The 24,559-nt window shown below is 43.7% G+C and overlaps 1 protein-coding gene across 2 annotated transcripts in view; it reads left to right on the top strand.

The window, feature by feature from the left end:
- Nucleotides 1–15,455, top strand: part of LOC121275755 (protein adenylyltransferase SelO-like) — a 270,091-nt gene extending 254,636 nt beyond the window's left edge. For both annotated transcript variants that reach the window (XM_041183353.1, XM_041183354.1), the window contains exons 17-19: nucleotides 12,913–12,956; nucleotides 13,065–13,144; nucleotides 15,173–15,455. In XM_041183353.1, coding sequence (XP_041039287.1) covers nucleotides 12,913–12,956; nucleotides 13,065–13,144; nucleotides 15,173–15,295 — 247 coding nt within the window. In that variant the 3' untranslated portion in view covers nucleotides 15,296–15,455. The remainder of the gene's footprint in view (nucleotides 1–12,912; nucleotides 12,957–13,064; nucleotides 13,145–15,172) is intronic.
- The last annotated feature ends 9,104 nt before the right edge of the window (nucleotides 15,456–24,559 follow it).

Below are 24,559 nucleotides of genomic sequence, written 5' to 3' on the forward strand. Positions count from 1 at the left end.
GAAGCTAAGAAGATGAAAGGTTTCTGGATCATACTCCCCATCAAAGAGGTAGTTTTGGTCACAAGGAGAATGTAGATAAAAAAGAGAGTGCCCATCCACAGGGAAAATAGAAGGGGACAGCGAATCGTTGAGTGAATTTTCCAGTTGTTACTTAGGAATGTGAGATTTTATAAGACAGTTATCTTTTAAAATATTTCCTTTAATTTAATGTAAAATAAGGTGTCCTGAAGAGTGGGATGGTAATCATCCTGAACTCTGTCTGAAAACAGACCTATGTAATTTGGTTGCCATAGGGTCAGAGATCCAGGTTGAAACTCAGAGAAACTGAAGTGCTAGTTTCACACCTTGACACAAAAGATTGGCACCTGATCTGGTTAAACGTAGACTCAGTCTCAGTCAGACAGCAGGATCTGAAGAGGGAGATGGAAAACAGCTGCTGCTGTCACAGCAGGGGAAAAGGCTGTTTTTTTGTTAATCACCAAACAGATTCTCTTTGAAGAGATGGGACCTGTGGAGATTTAATTTATTCTTCCATGGGATGTGGATGTCACTGGCAGGGCCAGCATTTGTTGCCCATCCTTATCTGACCATGAACTGAGTGGCAAGGCAGTTAGGAGTCAGCCATATCACTGTGAGCCTGAAGTCACATGTAGGCCAGATCAGGTAAGGACAGCAGATTTCTTTCGCTAAAGGATGTTAGTGAACCAGCTGGGTTTTTACAGCTATTGACAATGGTTTCATGGTCACCATTCCTGAGGTTAGTTTCTCAATTCCATTTTATTAATTGAAATTAAACTCCACCTACTGCCATTTTCTATTTTTTCTATGTGGTAGGATTGGAACCCTTGTCAACAGAACATTAGCCTGGGCCTCTAGATTACTAGCCCAGTGACATTGCTGCTATGTCACCATCTCCCTTGCCAGGACCCAGGGGTTGCCGGAGGGTGCCTTGCTGCTGGAAGTCAATTCGATTATACTCAGGAGGATTTAGGGAAAGGACATTTAAAAGGACACTGGAAGCTCATCCTGGGTGGGGAGCAGGGAGAAGAAAGTCCATTAAATTGCTGGGAGGAATTTTGGACTTTATCAGAAGGCTGCATATCTGTTGAAAGTTTTTTTTAACTTCAGTCATGTGATGTAGGTGTCACTGGCTAGGCCAGCACCCATTCCTAATTGCCCTTGAGAAGATGGTGTTGAGCTGCCTTCTTGAACCATGGCAGACCGCGTGGTGTAGATACACCGCAGTGCTGTTAGGGAGGGAGTTCCAGGATTTTGACTTAATGATAGTGAAGGAATAGAAATATATTTTCAAGTCAGGATAGTGTGTGGCTTGGAGGGGTACTTCCAGGTGGTGGTGTTCCCATGCATCTGCTGCCCGTGGTCTTCTAGATGGTAGTGGTCATGGATTTGGAAGGTGCTGTCTAAGGAGGCTTGATGAGTTCCTGCAGTGTAACTTGTAGATGGTACACACTGCTGCCCCTGTGCATTGATGGTGGAGGAAGAGAATGTTTGTGAATGGAGTGCCAATCAAGCGGGCTGCTTTGTACAAGATGGCGTCGTGCTTCTTGAGTGTTGTTGGAGCTGCACTCATCCAGGCAAGTGGAGACTATTCCATCACAATCCTGACTTGTGCCTTGTAGAAAGTGGACAGACTTTGGAAAGTCAGGAGATGAATTACTCGCTGCAGGATTCCTAGCCTCTGACCTGCTCTTGTAGCCACAATATTTAAATGGCTAGTCCAGTTCAGTTTCTGGTCAATGGTAACCCTCAGGATGTTGATATTCAGGGATTCAGCAATGGTAATGCCATTGAATGTCAATGTGCGATGGTTAGATTCTCTCTCGTTGTTGGTAGTCATTGCTTGGGACTTATGTGATGCGAATGTTACTTTCCACTAGTCAACCCAAGCCTGGATATTGTCTAGGCCTTGCTGCATTTGGACATGGACTGCTTCTGTAGCTGAGGAGTTGCTCATGGTGCTGGACATTGTGCAATTATCAGTGAACATCCCCACTTCTGACCTTATGATAGATGGAAGGTCATTGATGAAGTAGCTGAAGCTGGTTGGGCCATCCTGCAGCGAGGTCCTGGAACTGATTAATTGACTTCCAACAACCACAACCATCTTTCTTTGTGCTAGGTATGACTCCAACCAGCGGAGAATTTTCACCCTGATTCCCATTGACTCCAGTTTTGCTAGAGTTCCACACTCTGTCAAATGCTGCATTGATGTCAAAGGCAGTCATTCTCACCTCTCCTCTGGAATTCAGCTCTTTTGTTCATGTTTGAATCAAGGCTGTAATAAGGTCAAGAGCTGGGTGATCCTGGCGGAACCCAAACTGAGCGTCAGTGAGCAGGTTATTTCTAACGAAGTGCCGCTTGATTGCACTGTTGATGACTCTTTCCGTTATTTTACTGATGATGGAGAGTAGACTGATGGGGCAGTAATTTGCCGGGTTGGATTTATCCTGGAACTCACTGCCTGAACGGGTGGTAGCGGCAGAAACCTTCATAACATTTAAGAAGTATTTGGATGTGCACTTGTGATGCCATGGCATACAAGGCTATGGGCCTTCTGCTTGAAATTGGGATTAAAATAGTTAGGTACTTGTTTGACTTGTATGGGGCAGACTCGATGGGCCGAAGGGCCTTTTTCTGTGCTGTAGACCTCTTTGACTCTATACTTTTGTGTACAGGACATACCTTGGCAATTTTCCACATTACCGGGTAGATGCCAGTATTCTTGCTGTAATAGAACAATTTGGCTAGGGGCGTGGCAAGTTCTGGAGCACGTGTCTTCAGTACTATTGCTGGAATTTGTCAGGGCCCATAGCCTTTGTAGTATCCAGTGTCTTCAGCCATTTCTTGATATCATGTGGGGTGAATTGAATTGGCTGAAGACTGGTATCTGTGATGCTGGGGACTTCTGGAGGAGGTCGAGATGGATCATCCATTTGGCACTTCTGGCTTAAGATTGTTACAAATGCTTCAACCTTATCTTTTGCAATGATGTGCTGGGCTCCTCCATCAATGAGGATGGGGATATTTGTGGAGCCTCCTCCTCTAGTGAGATGTTTCATTGTCCACCACCATTCATGACTGGATGTGGCAGGACTGCAGAGCTTAGATCTGACCCTTTGGTTGTGGAATTGCTTAGCTCTGTCTATCGCATGCAGGTTATGCTGGTTGGCATGCAGGTAGTACTAAGTTGTAGCTTCACCAGATTGACATTTCATTTTTAGGTATGTCTGGTGCCGCTCCTGGCATGCCCTCCTGCACTGCTCGTTGAACCAGGGTTGATCCCCTGGCATGACCTATAGGAACATAGGACTTAGGAGCAAAAGTAGACCATTCAGCCCTCCAAGCCTGCTCTGCCATTTGATAAGATCATGACTGATCTGGGTGTGGTCTCAACTTCACTTTCTTGTTTGCTGCCTCGTAACCCTTGACTCCCTTGTTTGTCAAAAATCTAACTCAGCTTTGAATAAACCCAATGACTTAGACTCCACTGCTTTCTGGGGAAGAGAATTCCACAGACTAATGACCCATGAAAATATTACACACAGGAGGGGGGAGTTTAATTTAGAACAACCCTGATTTCTTCGCTCACTACCCGTCAGTATACAGAAAGTTATTTTTGATTTTTGATTTCCCCCTTTATAAGTGGTGGCATATTTTCCCCAACCCTTCAGTTTTGGAGTAATCCAATCCTCTATTAATAATTCCACAGCAAACTCAAGATAAGGTATAAGAAGGGGAGGTGGTGTATTTTACATACAAAACATGGGAAGGGGTTTTGCAACATCCGTTGCTTTTTGCATTCATATCATAAAAAGGGATGATGGAAAGAAAGGGGTTCAGGGCAAAGACCACGATAAAAATAATAATTATGGTTTCATATGAGTCCAGAATCAGAAAGTCCAATCAGAAATTAGTAGGCTGAAATTGTTGCAGGGTGATCTGCTTTTCTAGAAGCAATGACTTCCATGATGGAAGAAGGCATGCAGAGATGAATTAGTCTTCTAGGCACCGATACAGAAGTTCAGGTATTCCAGTAATACACAGTGTAGACGAGGGTCAGGTAATTTAAAACCTGGGCAGAGCCCTGATTCCATTGCTGCTCTGTTAGGTGGTAAATGACAGACAGAGCCTAGAGTCCTGATTCTCTTCTGAGGTTAAACAGAGACTGAAGATAAAACCCAAAAGCTATGTAATTAAAACAATTCAAACAGCTCAAGTCTCAGTCATGAGACAGAGTGGTTTAGGGTTGAGCTATTCAGCTAACGAGGTCCCTTGTTAAACCCATTAGGTTTTGAGCAGGCAACTAGAACGGTTAGCATAACGTTGGGAGAAGAGGAGTCATGAATAGTTCTGCCTTTGTCCATAGCTGGCTGGTGCATGAGATGTCTCTCATCTACAATCCTTTGTGTTGGCTTGGATGGAATGTTTGCACAATGCAGGTAGTGTTGTATTCCAGGAGTTTGACTTATTAGCCTTTGTCCATTTCTAAACTGCTCAGAAGCTCCCAGAACTACCATTATATGGCGAGTGGTGGCCATTTTATCAGTCCAGCCATTTGTCCATTTAAAAAAAAAACAGGATTTAAACAAGAGAATATAGAAGCGAAACAATTTTCTTTTGTCTTTTTTCTTTTTCGTGTCGTCTCAGTGGGACAGAGAGAAAAAAAATTCTCCTCATCACCATATTAAAAGGAAGGCCTCTTGTTCTTAAACTGTGTCCCTTGTTTCTAGTCTCTCCCATAAGAGAAAACATCCTCTCAACATCCCTGTCAAGTCCTCACGGGATCTTATATGCTTCAAAATGATCATCTCTCATTCTTCTAAACTGCAACGCCTATAGACCCAACCTATTCAAACTTTTTTCATAAGGTAAACCTTTCATCCCATGTATGACTTGGATGAAGGGACTGAATGTTTGATAGCCAAATTTGTCGATGACACCAACATAGATAGGAAAGTCTTCTCTGAACTATTTCTAATGCAATTATATCCCTTTTTAATTAAGGAAACCAAACTGTAAACAGTACTTCAGGTGTGGTTTCACCAAGGCCCTTTACAGCTGCCATAAAAGTCCCCTACTTGTACTTTCCGTCCCCTTGTTAGTCAAGAATCTGTCTACCTCTAAAAATATTCAATGATCCTGCTTTCACAGGCCTCCAGGGAAGAAAGTTCGAAAGACTCACACAATTATAACCTTTTTCAAATAAGGAGATCAGAACTGTACACAGTACTCCAGATGTGGTTTCACCACATCCTGTACAGCTGTAGCAAAACATCCCTACTTGCTATTTTCCTTGTGATAAACAATAACATTCCATTTGCTTTCCCAATCACTTGATGTATCTATGTACTAACTTTTTGATTCATGTACCAGGACATCTAGATCCTTCTGCACCATTGAGTTCTGCAGTCTCTCTCCATTTAGATAGTATGCTGCTTAAGCATTCTTCATGCCAAAGCAGACAAGCCCATTATACTCCATCTGCCAAATCTTTGGCTAGTTACTTAATTAACCTATCTATGTCCCTTTGTAGACTCTACCTCCTCTTGACAACTTACTTTCCTACCTATGTTGGTGCCATCGACAAATTTGGCTATCAAACATTCAGTCCCTTCATCCAAGTCATTGATATGTATTGTAAATAGCTGAGGCCCTAGCACTGACCCCTGTGGCACTGTTTACAGCTTGCCAACCCAAAAAAGATCTATTTCTCTCGACTCTCTACTTGGGCTGTTAGTTAACCAATCCTTTTTCCATGCATTAGCCCATACACCATGTGATCTTAATTTATGTAGTAACCCTTGATGAGGCACCTTATTGAATGCCTTCTGGAAATCCATGGTCACCACATCTACAGATTCTCCATTATCCATCCCACTTGTTACTTCCTCAAAGAACTTTAATAAATTAGTTAAACACAGCTTTCCTTTCACAAAACCGTGTTGACTTTGCCTGATCCCATTATGACTTTTTAAGTATCCTGCTATATCTTCATTAATAATGGATTCTAGCAGTTTCCCTATGACAGACGTTAGGCTAACTGGCCTATACTTTCCTGCCTTTTGCCTCTTCCTTTCTTGAATAAAGGCATTACATGAGCTATTTTCTGATCCACTGGGACCCTTCTAGACTCTCGGGAATTTTGGGAGATTATAATCAATGTCTATATTATCTCTGCTTCTTTTAAGACCCTAAGATGCAGGCCATCTGGTCCTGGGGGCTTGTCAGCCTTTCGGTTTAATTATTTTCCCAGCACCTTTTCCCTGGTTTTTGTAATTGTTTTAAGTCCCTTGCTCCTGTTCACCTCTTGATTTTCAAGTATCTTTGGGAGATTTCTATGTCCTCTACAGTGAAGACAGACACAAAATACCTGCTAAATGCCCTCTTCATTTCCTTGCTTTCTTTAATCAATTCCCTAGACTCAATCTCTAGAGGACTAACACTAACTTTGGTTACTCTTTTCTTATTTAAATACATATAGAAACACTCACCATCTGTTTTTAAATTACCAGTTAGCTTTCCTTCATACTCTACTTTCTACTTCTATTATTTTTTAGTAATTCTTTGCTAGTTCTTAAAATCTGACCAATCTTCTAACCTACCTCTAATCTTTGCTGATTTGTGTAGTATTTCTTTCAGTTTGATACTATCCTTAACTTCCTTATTTAGTCACAATGATGCATCCTTCTCAAAGAGTCTTTCTTTCTCACTGGAATAAATCTTTGCTGAGAGTTTTTAAATATCACCTTAGAAGTCTGTCACTGTATCTCTACTGTCCTACCTTTTAACCTAGTTTCTCAATTCACTTAAGCTAGATCTGTTTTCATACCCTTATAAATTACCTTTATTCAGTTTTAAGGGCGGAATCTGCAGATTTGCATTAAGTGCGGTAGTGGGTGTGAAAAATTATGTTTTACCTGTTGCCCGCAATGGCGTATTTTTGCGCGGTATTTTTTTAAAAACTCGTTCATGGAATGTGGGTATCGCTGGCTGGGCCAGCATTTATTGCCCATCCCTAATTGCCCTTGTTCAGAGGGCATTTGAGAGTCAACCACATTATCATCCCCTTCCTGCCTCATAAATTACGCAGTTACGGGAAACGTGCTGTCTAGCAGGCAGACTGCCTCCAATTTTCCCACCATATTGTTACCTCGCCGCTTCCTCACATGGGGCGCTATATTTAAACTGCAGCCGCACGCATAGTTCTCAATGCTTGCAGCCCAGGACTGCTCCAGTGAAGGCATGGCCCCAAAAGCCAAGAAGAGCGCAGCTCCCCTGAATCAGTGACACATCCCTGGAACACCTGTTGGATGCCGTGGAGGCCTGCCATGATGTCCTCTACCCCCGCAGTAGCCGCAGGAGGCCCATTAGCCTCACCGCTCTGGCTTGGGAGGCTATGGCAGCGGTGGTCAGTGCCAATGCTGCACACAAGAGGTCGGCCACCCAGTGCAGAAAAAGGATGAATGAAAGGATGGATGCCGCCAGTGTAAGTCAACCTCTCATCACTCTCAGCTCACCCACTCACAAACCCATCACACGTTCACTGGCATTTCACTCACTGCCAGTTCAAGTGACATCACCACTCATTCTCTTACACACACCCTCACACCTCCATCTGGTTTCATCTCCTTTGGAGATTGCCTTCTCCTGCTGTCCATGGCTCCACTCAGCACACCCACACCTGGCGTCTTCCTCATTTGGCCTAGCGTGTGCTTTGCTCACACTCTTCATGCAAGACAAGATCGCTCATAATCAAAGGGAGAGGTCTCAGACTGGGGGTAGGGTGCCAGACATCAAGGTCCTCACTCTGTTCAGGAGTCGCGTGTTGGTGCTGGCTGGAGAGGATGCAGACCATTCCTGTGGTGACGGTGAGGTTGGCGGCAAGAATCCACGTAAGGATCCTGAACCAGATCATCCCTCAACTCTGAGTCCACTGTTCTGTGTGTAACATGGCTGCCAAGCACTAATAAACTCCACTTTCTCTCCTAGGCAACCTTGACGCTGACTCCAGCATGGGTGAGAGCTCTTCAGATAAGGACCTTTGAAGACCCATCACAGCGCTCGCTCACCCTCCACTAGTGCATTGACACACACATCTAGTGGGATCTAGATGTAGAGCAGCCTTGGGATCACAATCTGGTGAGCACTGCACACAGTGTGTTTCACAGTAGGCGGACACAGGGACATCCAAGGTCGCCAGGAATCGGAGGACTGCTGGAGGCAAGGAAGCTGCTGATTCTGAATCAGATGATGAGCCTCTGGGCTAGGTCCTCAATCAGTTGTTGGAGCTGCAAAGACAATCAAGGTAACATCAAGAAAGAATGTCTGGTACACTTCCTGGATTGCAAGGGATGATAGAAGTCTCCGTCCACCTTCAGTCTGAGGCGATAGCGCCGGCATGCCGAGGACTGAGGCCAACCCTGGCAGGATGTTGGCTGCCTTGGAGACCTTGGCACAGGATATTAGTCCTACACTGCTCTGCAGGCTGAACTCCATCGCTAACTCCTTAGTTGGCCTCCAACAGTGTCAATATGAGAAGGGTGCGAGGAAGCTCAATCTCAGTCCAGCTTCCCTTTCTCCTGAAGGAGTCAGCCAAGGCACCCATAGGGAGGAGAACCAACAGCTCGACACCCCGGGGCCATCCACCCAGGTGTCTCCAGGAATACCCAGCTGATCCAAATCCCCTCTTCCTGTGACCCCATCATCTCCAGCTCCACACCTGGTACACAACAGGATACCCAAAGCAGGCAGGGGCCCTCTGGGTCTCAGTTCTCCAGAGGACGCCTGCCAAGGTCAATCACAGACAGGGTGTAGCAGTCAGCAAGCTGCCTCCACCTCCACTGTGGATGACAGGGGAGCACCAAGATGTAGTGGCAGGGTTAGGAAGGTTAAGAAGATGTGGTTGCATCATGTGGGCATAGGTGTTAATCACTTGTACATAATGTTCACTGTTGTAAATAAACTCCCAAGAATGCCTCCTTGTCTATTGCTCCTTGTTATGATGAGGGGTGTTCATGTCATTCAGATGTGAAACCTTGGTTCTTGCATAAGATAAAGGCAAATGTCTTAGCCCAGGGCCTCTTCCCTGTGCAGTATGTAATCTGCAGAGCAAAGTGATGGTCCAGTTTCATTCTCACTGGATATATCAATGATGCCTGCACTTCGACAGTGCTTGTCATTGCTGTCAGAATGTCGTGATCAGGTGTCACAGAGTTCCGTCGTTCTCTCTGTGTGCTCTCAGCACCTTTGAGGTGGTGCTGCCCCCACCACCCCCCCCCGCAACATCTCTTCAGCAGCTGTGTTCATGACAGTGTGGTCGTGAAGGGTATAGGTGATGAAGGATCAGATGCGCTCACAGTTTCATGGCTACATCTCTGTTCTGTGACCCTGATCACTGAGCGCAAGCAAGCTACCATCAGCCAGACAGGAGTCAGACATTCACAGATGCAATGTGAAGATCTATGGAATGCCCTCAACGCATGTTGTCATCATCCACCTGGAATCTAGTGACTATTAGGGTCTCCACTGCATTCCCACGACATGAACCTGAGCACTGAGGGTATGTGCGCTGCCACACAGCCACACAGGAGTCAAATGTTCACAGATGCAAGGTGAGGATGTCAGGACTGCCCTCACTGAATGTTGTCATCATCCGTGAATCCTGTGGCAATTAGGGCCTCACAAGCGAGCCCGTCTCATCTGGTCAGTGCGTTGGCCTTGTTGCCGGCATCCTGGCATTTGAGGATCTCATCATCCTCATCCCCTTCGACGTCCTCCTCATTGGATGAGACATGTAGCTCTTCTATCTCCTCCTCTGCCAGATCCTCCCCCCTGTTGTACTACCAGGTTGTGTAGCATGCAGCGAGCTACAATGATGCGCAACACCCTTTGGGGACTATATTGCAGTGCTCCACCAGACCTGTTGAGGCACCAGAGCCTCATTTTCAACATGCCTATTGTTTGCTCATCCAAAGTCTGGGTTGTGGCATACTGTCTCTCCGCTGCAGCTTGAAGTTGCTGCATGGGCGTCATCAGCCACGTCTTCTCTGTTGTAGCCCTTGCCTCTGATGAGCCAACTCTGCAACCTCTGTGGATCCAGAAAGATGTCAGGGTTGTGGGGTCTGCTGAGCATGTAGGAGTCGTGGATGTCCCCTGGGAATCGTGCGGAGACCCGTAGGATGCAAGGATGCATTTGTGATGGTCGCACACCAGCTGCACATTCAGCGAGTGGAAGCCCTTGCAGTTGATGTAGTAGACTGCTTGTTGCCATGGAGATCTAAGCACCACGTCAGTACAAACGATGACACTCTGCACCTGTGGAAAATCAGAGATTGCTGCAAATCCTGGCATTCTTACTTCCTGGCTTGCCTGATACCAGTTGAAATGCACTATGTCTGTGTCTTCACGAAGATGGTGTCTGTGAACCCCTGGATGCACTTGTGGAGGCTTGTGAGATCCTGCACAGGTCGCCTATGGAACCCTGGAAGGGGCCACTAACGTAAATATTGAGTGCCGTGGTCACTCTCATGGCCACTGGCAGTGGATGCCCTTCATTGCCCATGGCGCCAAGTCCTGCAACAAGTAGCATATGTGACCGACCAGTTCCCTTGACATCTGCAGTCTCCAGCAACACTGGTTCTTAGTCATCTGCAGGAATGACAAGTGTCATCTATAGACTCTGAGTCTAGCGAGGCACCTACGAGTGACGGTTCACTGTGGATGAGGCCCTGCTGCACCTTCATCTTGAGAGTGGTGCTCCTCCAATTGGCGAACCAAATGGCTCCATTGCACACTTTTCCTTCTTTTCTGCTCCCTGTAAGCCATCACTTGGATGGCCAGTGTGTGGTGTGTTTCATGGCTGTCTGAAAGTCCGCCCACTTCTGTCCCATTCCACTTGACCAATTGGCAGCAGCTTTGGCCACTGGACTGCATGCTGTGCTCTCAGCTCGGGTGCAGACATTTTCCTAACCTGTACTGCAGGGCTCGAACCATGAGAGATACTGGTCCAAACCTGAATAAAGACATTGCAAGGGGCTCTGAGTGACTACACCAGTGATTGTAGCATGACAAGGGGATTTTACAATTTGCCCAGTTGTCAAATTGTTCTGCAGTCCCCTAAAATGCACATTAATTTGCAGTTTGTGCCAAAGGGGTGAAACGTTCAGGAGCTTTCATGCTTTTTCATTGTCTGACTGGGCAGAAATGCTTCAGCTGACCGACATGTCAATGGAGCTGCTGCTGAGCAGCCTCAGCTGCGGAAGAATGGTCACTTTTGACAAGCTTTTCCAATTGCGTGGCCACTCCCAACACCACACCCCCCCCCACCCTGCTCACCATGTCAATGCCTTTTTAAGACAGTTGTATATCATGCTGTCCTGAAGCCAGGCTGATGTAGGAGGTAAATTTGATGTGGGGATATGATTCCAGCCTGCAGGCACAATAATGCGATGCAATGGATTAAAATTAATTTCTCAACATTGGACAGTGGGAAATGTAGCCCGCCATTGACAGGTGGAGTGGATGATTGCAAACTGGTTTCATGATGGCATAAAACCAATTGTTGGCCTTCTCGCCATATTGTCTGCTCATGCCGCCAAAAATGCCTGCCGCCAATGTGAGTGGGAATTTCCAGCCTAAAACACTAGTCTTAGACCCACACTTCACCCTTTCAAACTAAAGGCGAAATTCTATCATGTTATGTTTGCTGTTGCCGAGAGGCTCCTTTACCATGAGGTTATTGATTAATTCTGCCTCATTGCACATTCCCAGGCCTAGAATATCCTTCTCCCTGGATGGCTGTAGACTATACAGCTCTAAGAAATTGTTCCAAATACACTAATGTTCTCATTTTCCAGGCTACCTTTATCAATCTGATTCACCCAATCGACATGCAGGTTAAAGTCACCCATGATTATTGGAGCACTTTTCTTACACATTTGTTCCTATATACTCTCTCCTACAATATAACTACTGTTGGAGGGTTGTGAGGGGGAGGATGGGGGTGGTGGTGGTGGGAGGGCTATAAGCTACTCTCAGAAGTGACCTCTTACCTTTCCTATTTTTTATGTTTACCCAAACTGGCTCTACGTCCGGCTCTTTCAAGCTAAGGTCACCCCTCACTACTATAGTAATGACCTCCTTAATTAACCTACCCCACCACCTTTTCCTCGCTTCTTGTCTTAGCGAAATGGCAAATATCCTTCAGTATTCAGATCTCACCCTTGGTCACCTTGCAACCTAGTCATATGTATTTATTTCTATCTGTGCTAACAATTCACCTCTCTAATCTTACTTACCTTACGCCAATTTGCTCGTGGCTCAGGCAATAATCCAGAGATTATTATTTTTGAAGACCTGTCTTTTAATTTAGCCCCCAGCTGCTCATATTCCCAATGCAGAACCTCTTTCCTAGCCCTATCAATGTCGATACCCATGTGGACTCAATAGGCCATATGGTCTAATCCTGCTCCTACCTCATGTGTTCTTGTGTTATAGTAAAAGCCTTAAAACTTCTTGTACAATTCTTTGCATTGGTCACTGGGAAATACATATCCCTTTTTAAAAGTTATCAGTCTCCACTGCCATTAAAATACCACGGAAGCCACAAAATTGCCCTAATTAGGGTCTCACTTGCCTTAATTAGCTGCCTCGGAAACCTCCCTGCGTTGGGAGAAGTCCCAACGCTGCTCCCCCTATTTTCCCACTCTCACACCACCCCCGTCCGTCTTCATGGGGCTGAGAAATCCAGCCTAATGTATCAAATCACTCCCTTTTGTGCTGTCAATTTCAATGATCCAATTTAAATTTAGTATTGTAGATCAGCTCTTTAGTAAAAGAGATGCACATAATGTTCCTGAAAACACAGGTGTTTACAAATATTGTTTCTTGCAGGAACATTGTGGATTCAGATGAAGCACGCAGAACTAGAATGGAAAGTATGGCTTCTTAAAATAATTTTCTTAACATAGCCTGTATATTTCATGCATTATGTAGTAAAGTTAATTTAAAAATATACTTGACTGTCCTTATTATTTGTTTTAAAGGTGCCAATCCAAGGTATATCCTTCGCAATTGGATGGCAGAGTCAGCAATCAAGAAGACTGCGGGAAATGACTTCTCTGAGGTAACCTTATTACATTTCTCATCTAATAAACTGAAGAAATTAAAAGTTAGATTTTTTTCCCTTCTTATTCAGATTGCCTTGACCGTAGTGCTCTCTTCTACCCTATTGTTTACAAGGCAAAAATGGTGTACCTTAAACTTCAATATGTCAGCCTTGAGATTGGATGTTATTGGCTACAAGATTAGTGTTATCACAGCTCTGTTGCCTCTATACTGAACTGGAAGGAAGTGTACATAAGAAGATATTTTGTTCTGGAACCACATGGCTCCAGCGGTTCAAAAAGGCAGCTCACCACCACCTTCTCAAGGGCAATTAAGGAAGGGCAATAAATGCAGGCCTAGGCAGCCTGCTTGATTGGCCCCCAAAACACCACCATAAACGTTCACTCCCTGCCCCACCAAAACACAGTGCAGCAGTGTGCACCATCTACAAGATGCACTGAAGCAACTTACCAAAGCTCCGTCGACAGCGCCTTCCAGATGTGCAATCCCTACCACCGAGATGGACAAGGGCAGCATGGGAACACCACCACTTAAAAGTTCTCCTCAAAGCCACACACCAACCTGACTTGGAACTATATTGTCATTCCTTCACTGTCGCTGGGTTAAAATCCTGGAACTCTCTTCCTGGCAACACAGTGGGTGTACCTTCAACAGATGGACTTCAGTGGTTCAAGAAGGTGGCTCACTGCCATCTTCTCAAGGGCAATTAGGCATGAGTAACAAATGCTGGTCGAGCTAATGATGAAAAACTAAGCAAATGAACACTTTCCATTTAGACTTATGGCAAAATGCTGCACAGCTACTTTATTGAACATGGCCCCTGCTTTTCCCTGCAACCTAATACCATTATCTTTTTCATTTACATGATAAAAAACAGTACCATTTTTCAACTCCTTAAACATCTATTTTCAAACATATGAAAAACTGTCCCAAATCCCAGAATAAATTCAAATTTTGTTTTATTCAATTGCCTTACAAATATTGCATAATGTTTTTTCTCCACAGTTGCTTCTCTTTTGGTTTCAATTTGCACTCTTCTAACTATTCCTAGTCCTAAATCCTATCTGAATGGTGAGGTGCCTGGTAGCATATTTGGTTTGGGCCTCTTGGGATTGTAATGATCTTGTCCAATTCTAAGAAAAGCAAATTTGTAACTTATTTTCTATTGCTGTTTCTTGAGCAGCCTGCTGGTCTCTCAAGCTACATGTACAAGTATCTGAGAGGACTGGCTGGAAAGCTTTCTTAAAAGACAGAAAGGTCATTTGAATACCTTCCCACTGTACCACTAGCAGAGGCTCTTTGATAGGCTAATTAGTCTCCCATCTCTGCTCTTTTCCATTGTTCTGCAGATTTTTCCCCCTTTTCATGTATATATCCAATTCTCTTTTGAAAGTTACTATTGAATCTTTTTCAACAGCCTCTCAGCACTGCATTCCAGATCATGATGCACTGCACAGGGCAAATTCTTCTCTTGCTCTGGTTCTTTGCCTATTTATATAAGGACTGCCATAGTGTCCTTGCTCTTCCTGACCTGTATTGTTTACCTTTTAAGTACTGCAGGATTTCACATTCTCTTCTCCATCCTCTACCCCTCCCCAGATGTCCTTCCACAACAGAGTATTCTCTGGTGGAACTTTTGCAGAAGCTTGCTCAGCTTTAATAAATTGGCTGCGCTTCGAAAAAGGACGGGTGTACACATTGGGCTGGGATCAAAGGGAGACATGTAAGTGGGTGTAAGTCCTGTCCTTGCACACCTGTTATTACTGTCAGCTCTTAGGGTATATTTATCTCAAAAGGTAAATTTGAATATTAATTGAGAAAACCAATTCCTATTTTCACATTCCAATTTAATGAAAAGTTGGGAATTGAAAACTCATGTTGGTTAAAATTGTGAAGCATGATTTGTTCAGGGAATAACAGGACACTGTTCAATATTAATATAATGTCCACAGAGAAGTTAACTATGCAAGTTAAAATACCAATGCCATATATGAAAAATTATTTCTTTACTTTGCCTTAATAACAGGTTCACCTTCTGCAGAAAATTTTACGCCATCCTTTCAGCAAACAGACAGAAGCAGAGGAAGCAAGATATTCTTCCCGCCCTCCTCCATGGGCTAGAGAGCTTCGTATCAGCTGTTCCTCTTAATGCTGAAAGAAAATTGTAACAGGACCAGAAAGTGTTAACAGCCCAGCCTCTGGGTTTTAATGGTTTAGCCAAGTAATTCCATATTCCTCTTATGAGCAAATTTGACAAGGGTTAAGTGTTGCTAAATAAAAATGACTTCCTTTGTTGTGGACACTGTCAATTAAGTTGATTAATTTTAAAATATTGCTCATAACTACATCATGAGGCATAAAGTATAGTTGTGTCTAGTTACTACTACTCATCCAGAGTAAAAGTTCTAAAATCTGTTCACAATCATAGTTTTCATTGTTAAGTGCTGAGTTGCTTTGCATGAGATCATTGAGTTAGTACTATTTGCCTTGGTCACTTCTTTCATTGGACCTGTGCACTCTCTTGGAGACTTAAAGCAAGACATCCTTCTCTTTGTTCCATCTCCCCCTCCCCACCTTTTTCAACAGCATTTCTACCTCTCTTCAGTGCTGAAGAAAAGTCATATCGGACTCGAAACATTAACTCTGTTTCTCTCTCTACAGATCCTGCCAGACCTGCTGAGTTTTTCCAGTACTTTTTGTTTTTATTTAAGGTAATATTTTAGTGTGTATCTGTTTAATGTGTTTAATTTTGTTTTTAAAAAGGAAGTGAACAGAACAACATGTTCTGTTGTTAGTATGGGCTTCATCCTGTATTACATGCACTAACTGCTTTGAAGAAAAGCTGAGGTCACGCTGGTGATTTTATGCAAATGCATTAGTCCACAGTCTTAATGGTAATTGAAGGTAACAAAGGGTAAGTTAATGTTTCTACCCACCTGAAGTCTAATAATTCCACCCATTTGAAGTGGCCTAGAAGTACTTGCATTTCACTACAGATCATAAAAAGTGCGATAATTACATAACCGCTTGTCACAAAACAATTTCAGACCGCTGTGTCTTAGGGCACTAACTTTCTGAACTTCTTGTCTTTGGCTACTCTCTCTGCTGCACTATTATTATCCCAATCTATATTTGCACAATTAAAGTCCCCAATTATAGCATCTCTGTAATTTTTGCACTTCTCTGTAATTCCCTTGCAAATGTGTTCCCCTATTTCTTTCCCACTAGTTAGTAGCTATAGATTACTTTGAGCAAGGTAATTGCACCTTTTTTGTTCCTTAGCTCTAGCCAAATAGATTCTGCCCTTGACCCCTCTGGAACATCCTCTCTCTCTAGCACTGCAATGTTCTCCTTAATCAATACTGCTACCCCTCCCATTTTACTTCCTTCAGAATCTTTCCTGAATACCTTGTCCTGCCCTTTTCTGAGCCAGGCCTCCATTATTGTCACATATTACAATCCCAGCTGATGTTAATACTGGACAAGTCAGATCCAACATTGAAACCTGTCTTGATAAATCCTAACTTTTTTTGTTTAGAAACTGTAGAGGTAAGTTATAAGAACATAAGAAATAGGAATAGAAGTAGACCATTCAGCCTCTCGAGCCTGCTCCACCATTCAATAAAATCATGGCTGATCTTCTTGAGTTTCGAATTCCACGTACCCATCTAACCACGATAACCTTTGATTCTCTTGCCTAACTACAATAAAAACAGAAAATGCTGGAAAAATTCAGCAGGTCTAGCAGCATCTGTGGAGAGAGAATCTATCTACCTCCGCCTTAAAAATATTCAATGACCCCACCTCCGCCTCCTCCTGAGGTAGAAAATTCCAAAGTCGCACAACCCTCTGAGAGAAAAAATTTCTCCTCATCTCTGTCTTAAGAGTGCAACACCTAATTTTAAAATGGTGCCTCCTAGTTCTGGACCCACCCATAAGAGGAAACATCCTTTCGACATCCACCTAGTCAAAGCTGCTCAGGATCTTGTATACTTCAATCAAAACACCCCTCACTCTTCTAAACTCCAGTGGAAATAAACACAGCCTGTCCAACCTTTCCGCATAAGACAACCCAGTAATCAACCTAGTAAGCCTCCTCTGAACCACCTCCAATGCATTTACATCCTTCCTTAAATAAGGAGACCAAAACTACACACAGTATTCGAGGTGAAGCATAACATCCTTACTTTTATGTTCAATCTCTTACATAATAAAGGATAGCATTCCATTAGCTTTCTTTATTACTTCTGTACCTGCACACTAACTTTTTGTGACTCATGTACTAGAACACCTATCTCCATTTAAGAAGGCTCTGCTTTGCTGCTCTTCCTGCCAAAGTGAACAACTTCACATTTTCCCACATTAAATTCCATTTTCCAGATCTTTGCCCACTCACTCAACCTATCTATATCCATCTGCAACCTCCTCATGTCCTCTCCACAACATACTTTCTTACCTACCTTTGTGTCATCTGTAAAGTTAGCTACCATGTTTTCAATCCCCTCATCTAAGTCATTGATGTTAATCATAAGTTGAGGCCCCAGTACAGACCCCTGTGGGACTCCACCTGCCACACCCTGCCAATCAGAAAAAGACCCATTTATGCAGACTCTCTGCTTTCTGCCCGCCAGTCAATCTTCTATCCATGCTAATATGTTACCAACTACATCATGCGCTTTTATTTTTCATAAAATCTTTGATGTGGCACCTTATCAAATGCCTTCTGGAAATCTAAGCACACTACGTCTACAGGCTCCCCTTTATTCACTGCGCATGTTACTCCTTCAAAAAACTCCAATAAATTGGTTAAACATGATTTTCCTTTCACAAAACCATGCTGACTCGTCCCTATTGCCTTGAGCTCTTCTAAGTCCCCAGCTATAACTTCCTTAATGATCGATTCTAATAACTTCCTCACAACAAACGTCAAGTAACTGCACAAATTCACAAATGTCTGCTGATTAACTTTTAATACAAATAATAAAATGTTTATTAAAACAAGAAATGTGACCAGTATAATTCCAGACAAAAGTATTGGAGAGATCTCAATACAAGAACAAGATTCAAATTTCCAGTATCCATTTACCTCGGCAATATCTTTTCAGACACATAAATCATTGAAGAGTTTCCACTCACTTTTTTATTCATTCACAGGATGTGGGCTTCGCTGGCTGGGCCGGCATTTATTGCCCATCCCTAGTTGCTATTGAGAAGTTGGTGGTGAGCTGCCTTCTTGAACCGCTGCAATCCATGTGGTGTAGGTGCAGCCACAATGCTGTTAGAAAGGGAGTTCAGGGATTTTGACCCAGCGACAGTAAAGGAACGGTGGTATATTTCCAAGTCAGGATGGTGGGTGATTTGGAGGGGAACTTCAGGGTGGTGCTGTTCCCATCTATCTGCTGCCCTTGTCCTTCTAGGTGGTAGTGGTCATGGGTTTGGAAAGTGCTGTCTAAGGAGCCTTGGTGAATTCCTGCAGTGCATTTTGTAGATGGTACACACTGCTGCTACTGTGCATTGGTGATGGAGGGAGTGAATGTTTGTGGATGTGGTGCCAATCAAGCGGACTGCTTTGTCCTGAATGGTGTCCAGCTTCTTAAATGTTGTGGGAGCTACTCTCATCCAGGCAAGTGGGGAGGATTCCATCACACTCCAGACTTGTGCCTTGTAGCTGGTGGACAGGCTTTGGGCAGTCAGGAGGTGAGTTACTTGTCGCACGATTCCTAGCCTCTGACCAGCTCTTGTAGCCACAGTATTTATATGGCTAGTCCACTTCAGTTTCTGGTCAATGGTAACCTCCAGGATGTTGATAGTGGGGGATTCAGTGATGGTAATGCCATTGAACATCAAGGGGCGATGGTTGGATGCTCTCTTGTTGGAGATGGCCATTGCCTAACACTTATGTGGCATGAATGTTACTTGCCACTGGTCAGCCCAAGCCTAGATATTGTCCAGGTCTTGCTGCATTTGGATATGGACTGCCTCAGTATCTGAGGAGTCGCGAATAGTGCTAAACATTGTGCAATCATCAACGAATATCCCCACTTCTGACCTTATGATGGAAGGAAGGTCATTGATAAAGCAGCTGAAGATGGTTTGCCCTGGAACACTGCCCTGAAGAGCTCCTGCAGTGAAGTCCTGGAGCTGAGATGACTGACCTCCAATAACCACAACCATCTTCCTTTGTGCTAGGTATGACTCCAAACAGCGTAGAGTTTTTCTCTGATTCCCATTGACTCCAGTTTTGCTTGGACTCCTTGATGCCACACTCTGTCAAATGTTGCCTTGATGTCAAGGGCAGTTACTTTCGCCTCACCTTGGCAGTTCAGCTCTTTTGTCCATGTTTGAACCAAGGCTGTAATGAGCTGAGTGGCCCTGGCGTTCCACTGGGCATCAGTGAGCAGGTTATTGCTAAGCTAGTGCCGCTTGATGGTACTGTTGATGACCCATTACTGATGATCAAGAGTAGACTGATGGTAATTGGCCAGTTTGGATTTGTCCTGCTTTTTGTATACAGGACCTTCCTGGGCAACTTTCCACATAGTCGGTATATGCCAGTGTTGGAGCTGCACTAGAACTGTTTGGCTAGGGAGCGTGGCAAGTTTTGGAGCGCAAGTCTTCAGTACTATTGCTGGAATATTGTCAGGGCCCATAGCCTTTGCAGTATCCAGTGCCTTCAGCTGTTCCTTGCTATCATGTGGTGTGAATCGAATTTGCTAAAGACTGGCATCAGTGATGCTGGGGACCTTTGGAGGAGGCCGAGATGGATCATCCATTTGACACAAAGGGTGCTCACTTGGGACAGGCACAGTTGCAAATGGTTTTCTTTTTGTGAGTTTCTGACCATTCACTTAATACTTCTCATCCAACTTGTATCTCTCCCTGAGAATCCCAAAATCCACACTCTAAACTCACTGTTTCTTCAACTACAAAGCAGACAAAATGACTTCTCTAAAATCAGTCTTCCAGTAGCACCTCTGCTGAACTGATCACTTTACTGAATCCTATAACTAATTATTCAGTTAACTACTGTCATAGCAACCTTATAGATTTTCTTAGCAGAGAGCTTAAACTTCCTGTACTCTCTCTCAGGCACACATCAAAGTCTCTTTTTTTGTCTTCCTTCTGTGTCTGTGTCGCTTGACCATTGGAAGAGCTAGGCAACAGTAAAGTTTTTTTCCAGAGTCACTTAACTTTTTAATATCTTTTAATACCTTTAGCTTCAGAGTTGTAAAATCTCATTAAAAACGTTGATATAAAAACAAACCGAAAAGACCTGACATTTTAATCAGGACCCTATTCAGACTCCCAGGCACCAAGGATCACAAACAACCTAAATGAAACTGAAACCATTTTACATTTCTTTTTATACAAATGTATATATGTTCAATTTTAAAATTATACTTTGTTCATAACGCCTCCCCATGGGAAAAAAATGAGAAGGCATCTTTAAGAGGCGTTTTCATTTTTTATTAAACATCTCATCACTTTCCCTATCATACTTATACTGATCTTACTCTAGTAGTAACAATGTATTTATATCAAGTATACAAGGAAAAATGACTTTTCAATAAAAATTATATTTCACACAAGTCCATCCTGATCACGACAGCTATATTCCTCCATGCTTAAAGTCTTGATAAAGCATTTGCTATGAAGTTGTCTCTTTCTGCTCCATGAATAATTTTCAGATTATATGCTTGTAGCATTAAACTCCAACAAAATAGCCTCAGAAACTTTGCTAAAAAGGTTAGAGGATTATGGTCTGTATAAATAATAGTCTTTGCAGAGATTGTAGATATATGGATTAATGTTGTACAGGCAACATCAAACTCAAAAACTCTTTTTCCACAGTTGGATACTTTTGCTGGCATGAATTCAACTTCCAAGAAAAGTAACTAACCTCTTGTAATAAAACTGCACCAACAGCTATGTTGCTGGCGTCACCAGCCAGTTTAAATGGCTTAGCATAATTTGGCACTGGCCAAACCTGTACGGTAGTACAGCTTTCAAAAGCACTTTGGCACTCCACTCAAATTTCTTGCCTTTTTTTAACAAGCTGGTCAGGGAAGCCACTACAGTGCTGAAACTTGGAACGAACTTCTGATAGAATCCACTCATGCCAATATAACACAAAATCTCTCATTTTGTCTTAGGCACTGGAAAACCCAAAATAACCCTTATTTTTGCTTTTGCAGGTGCTACTTGGCCTTGCCCCACAGTGTGGCCCAAATAAGTTACTTTCGCTTTGGCAAATTCACTTTTTGCTAAGTTTATGACCAAATTGGCTCTTTATAACCCATCAAACAATTTGTTCCTCCCATGTATGGCTGAACACAAACAAATCATCAATATATACCACATAGTGGAATAATCTTTCGGTAACCTTGTCGATTACTCTTTGAAAAGTTGCTGGTGCATTTTTCATTCTGGAAGGCATGACTTTGCATTGATAATGTCCAGCTGGGGCTACAAAAGCTGATTTTTCTTTGGCTGTATCAGCTAATGGAACTTGCCAATATTCCTTCAATAAATCAATTTTTGTAACAAACATTGTCTGTCCAGTCTTCTTAATACAGTCTTCTAACCATGGAATTGGATATGAATCTGCCTTTGTTAGTGCATTTACTTTGCAATAATCTATACATAATCACTGTGACCCTGGTTTTGATACCATTACAATAGGTAAGCTACAGCTACTGTGACAAGGTTCAATAATGTCATTTTCCATCATGAACTTTATCTCTTCCCTCACTTGGGCTAACTTCTCTGGATTTAGTCTGTAAAGATGTTGTTTTATGGGTAACACCCCCCACATTAACATGGCCTATTCCCAGGTCTACTTACTATAAATTGATTCATGAATGTGTAATAGCTTTCGTAAATCACCTCACTAGCTTCCCGACTGCACCTGCCGTGCACCCCCATAAGGGCAAAATTCTGCCCATGTACTAGAGCACATGGATCCCTCTGCAGCTCTGAATTATGCAGCCGTTCTCCATTTAAATAATATTCTGATTTTTTGTTCTTCCTGCCAAAGTGAACAACTTAACATTTTCCCACATTAAACTCCATTTGTCATATCTTTGCCCATTCACTCAACCTACTTATATCCATCTGCAACCTCCTCATATCCTCTTCGCAACATACTTTCCTATCTTTCTGTCATCTTCAAATTTAGCTATCATATCTTCACTCCCCTCATCTAAGTCATTGATTTAAATCGTAAAAAGTTGAGGCCCCAGAACAGACCCGTGTGGTACTCTACTCGTCGCATCCTGCCAATCAGAAAAAAAACTCATTTATGCACACTTTCTGCTTTCTGCCAGCCATCCAATTTTCTATCCATGCTAACATGTTACTCACTACATGATGCACTTTTATTTTCTATAATAATCGTTGATGTGGCACCTTATCAAATGCCTTCTTGAAATCCAAGTACAATACGTCTACAGGCTCCCCTTTATCCACTGCGAATGTTACTCCTTCAAAAAACTCCAATAAATTGGTTAAACATGATTTTTCTTTCACAAGACCATGCTGACTCTTCTCGATCACCTTGAGCTCTTCTGAGTGCCCAGCTATAACCTCCTTAATGAACAATTCTAATAACCTCCTCACGACAGACGTCAAGCTAACTAGCCTATAGTTTCCTGTTTACTGCCTCCCTTCCTTCTTGAATAGAGGAGTTATATTTGCTACTTTCCAATTTGATGGAACCTTTCCAGAATCTGGCGAATTTTGGAAAATTAACACCAGCGCATCAACTACCTCATTAGCGACATTAGGATGTAGTCCATCCTGACCCGGAGATTTGCCAGCCTGCAGCTCCATCAATTTGCTCAGTATCATTTCCCTAGTGATTTCAATTTCACCAAGCTCCTTTCTCCGATTCACCTCCTGATTTGCAGTTATTATTGGAATGTTTTTTGTATCCTCTATAGTGAACCACAGCGGAAAATATTTGTTTATTTCTTCTGCCATTTCCTTATTAACTACTATTAACCCCCCACTGTCACTCTCTAGAGCACTAACACTGGGAAACATGCCGTTTCGATGGTGGGTGAGCCCTCATTCACCTGCAATGCCATCACCTCGTCCCTTCATCACGCCGGGCGCCATATTTAAAGTGCAGCTGCGCAAACACTTCTCAGTGTTTCCAGCCCAGGACTGCTGCATGGAAGACGTGGCCCCGAAAGGCAAAAAGAGTGCAGCCCCCAGGTTCAATGATGTGTCCCCCGAGCATCTTTTCAATGCAGTGGAAGCCTGCCGTGATGTCCTCTACCCCTGCTCTGGCTGCAGGCTGGGCAGTAACTTCAATCCGGCTTAGGAGCTGGTGGCAGCGCTGGTCAGTGCTAACGCCCTGCAAAAGAGGACAGCCTTAATGCTGAGGTGATAGCACCAGCATGCCAATGCACCAAGGTCAACACTGGTAGGATGGCAGCCGCCATGAAGACCTTGGTCCAGGATGTCGTCACTGCGCTGCTGCACGGGCTGATCTCCATCGCTGATACCATAATTAGCCTCCAACAGTGTGTATGTGAGAGGGATGCGGGGCAGGCCAACCTCACTCCAGCTTCCCCTTCTCCTCAAGGAGTCAGCCAGAGGCCCTTGGGGACACATAAAAAGGAAGATCAGCTGGTGTACACCCTGGGTTCATCCATCAAGGTGACTCCAGGAGTGTCCAGCCCATCCAAAATCCCCTCTTCCTGTGACCCCACCAGCTCCAGCTCCATAGGTCGAGGAGGGTGCCACTGCAGGACTCTGAAAGCAGGCTGGGGTCCTACAGGTCTCAGCCCTCCAGAGGGCGCTTGCCAAGGTCATCACAGATAGGGTGTAGCAGTCAGCAGGCTACCTCCACCTCCACTGTGGATGTCCAGGGAGCACCAAGACGTAGCGGCAGGGTTAGGAAAGTTATGAAGATGTAGTTGCACAGCCTGGGCACGGGTGTTAACCACTTGTACATAATGTTCACTATTGTAAAGAAACTCTCAACAATGTCTCTCTACCTATGGCTCCTTGTTATGATGAGCAGTGTTCATGTCACTCGGATGTGAAACCTTTCTGCACAAGATGAAAGCAGGTATCTCAGTCCAGGGCCTCTTCCCTGTGCATTGTACAGCCTTCAAACCAAAGTAATGGTCCTGTCTCACACTCCCTGGACATATTAATGATGCCTGCACCTCGATGGCGCTTGTCATTACTGCCAGAATGTAGTGGGCAGGCATCACCGAGTTCCGTCATTCTCTCTGTGTGCTCTCAGCACCTTTGTTGGGGCTGGCCCCCATCTCTTCAGCATCTGTGACCAGTGGCGCTGTGCTCTTGAAGGGGTCAGGTGCTGAAGGCGGACAAAGTGTGCTATTAAAGTTTCATGGCTGCATGTCCATGATATGACCCTGATCACAGAGTGCAAGCA

The sequence above is a fragment of the Carcharodon carcharias genome, chromosome 3, assembly GCF_017639515.1.
Source record: "Carcharodon carcharias isolate sCarCar2 chromosome 3, sCarCar2.pri, whole genome shotgun sequence".
NCBI classification, from domain to species: domain Eukaryota; kingdom Metazoa; phylum Chordata; class Chondrichthyes; order Lamniformes; family Lamnidae; genus Carcharodon; species Carcharodon carcharias.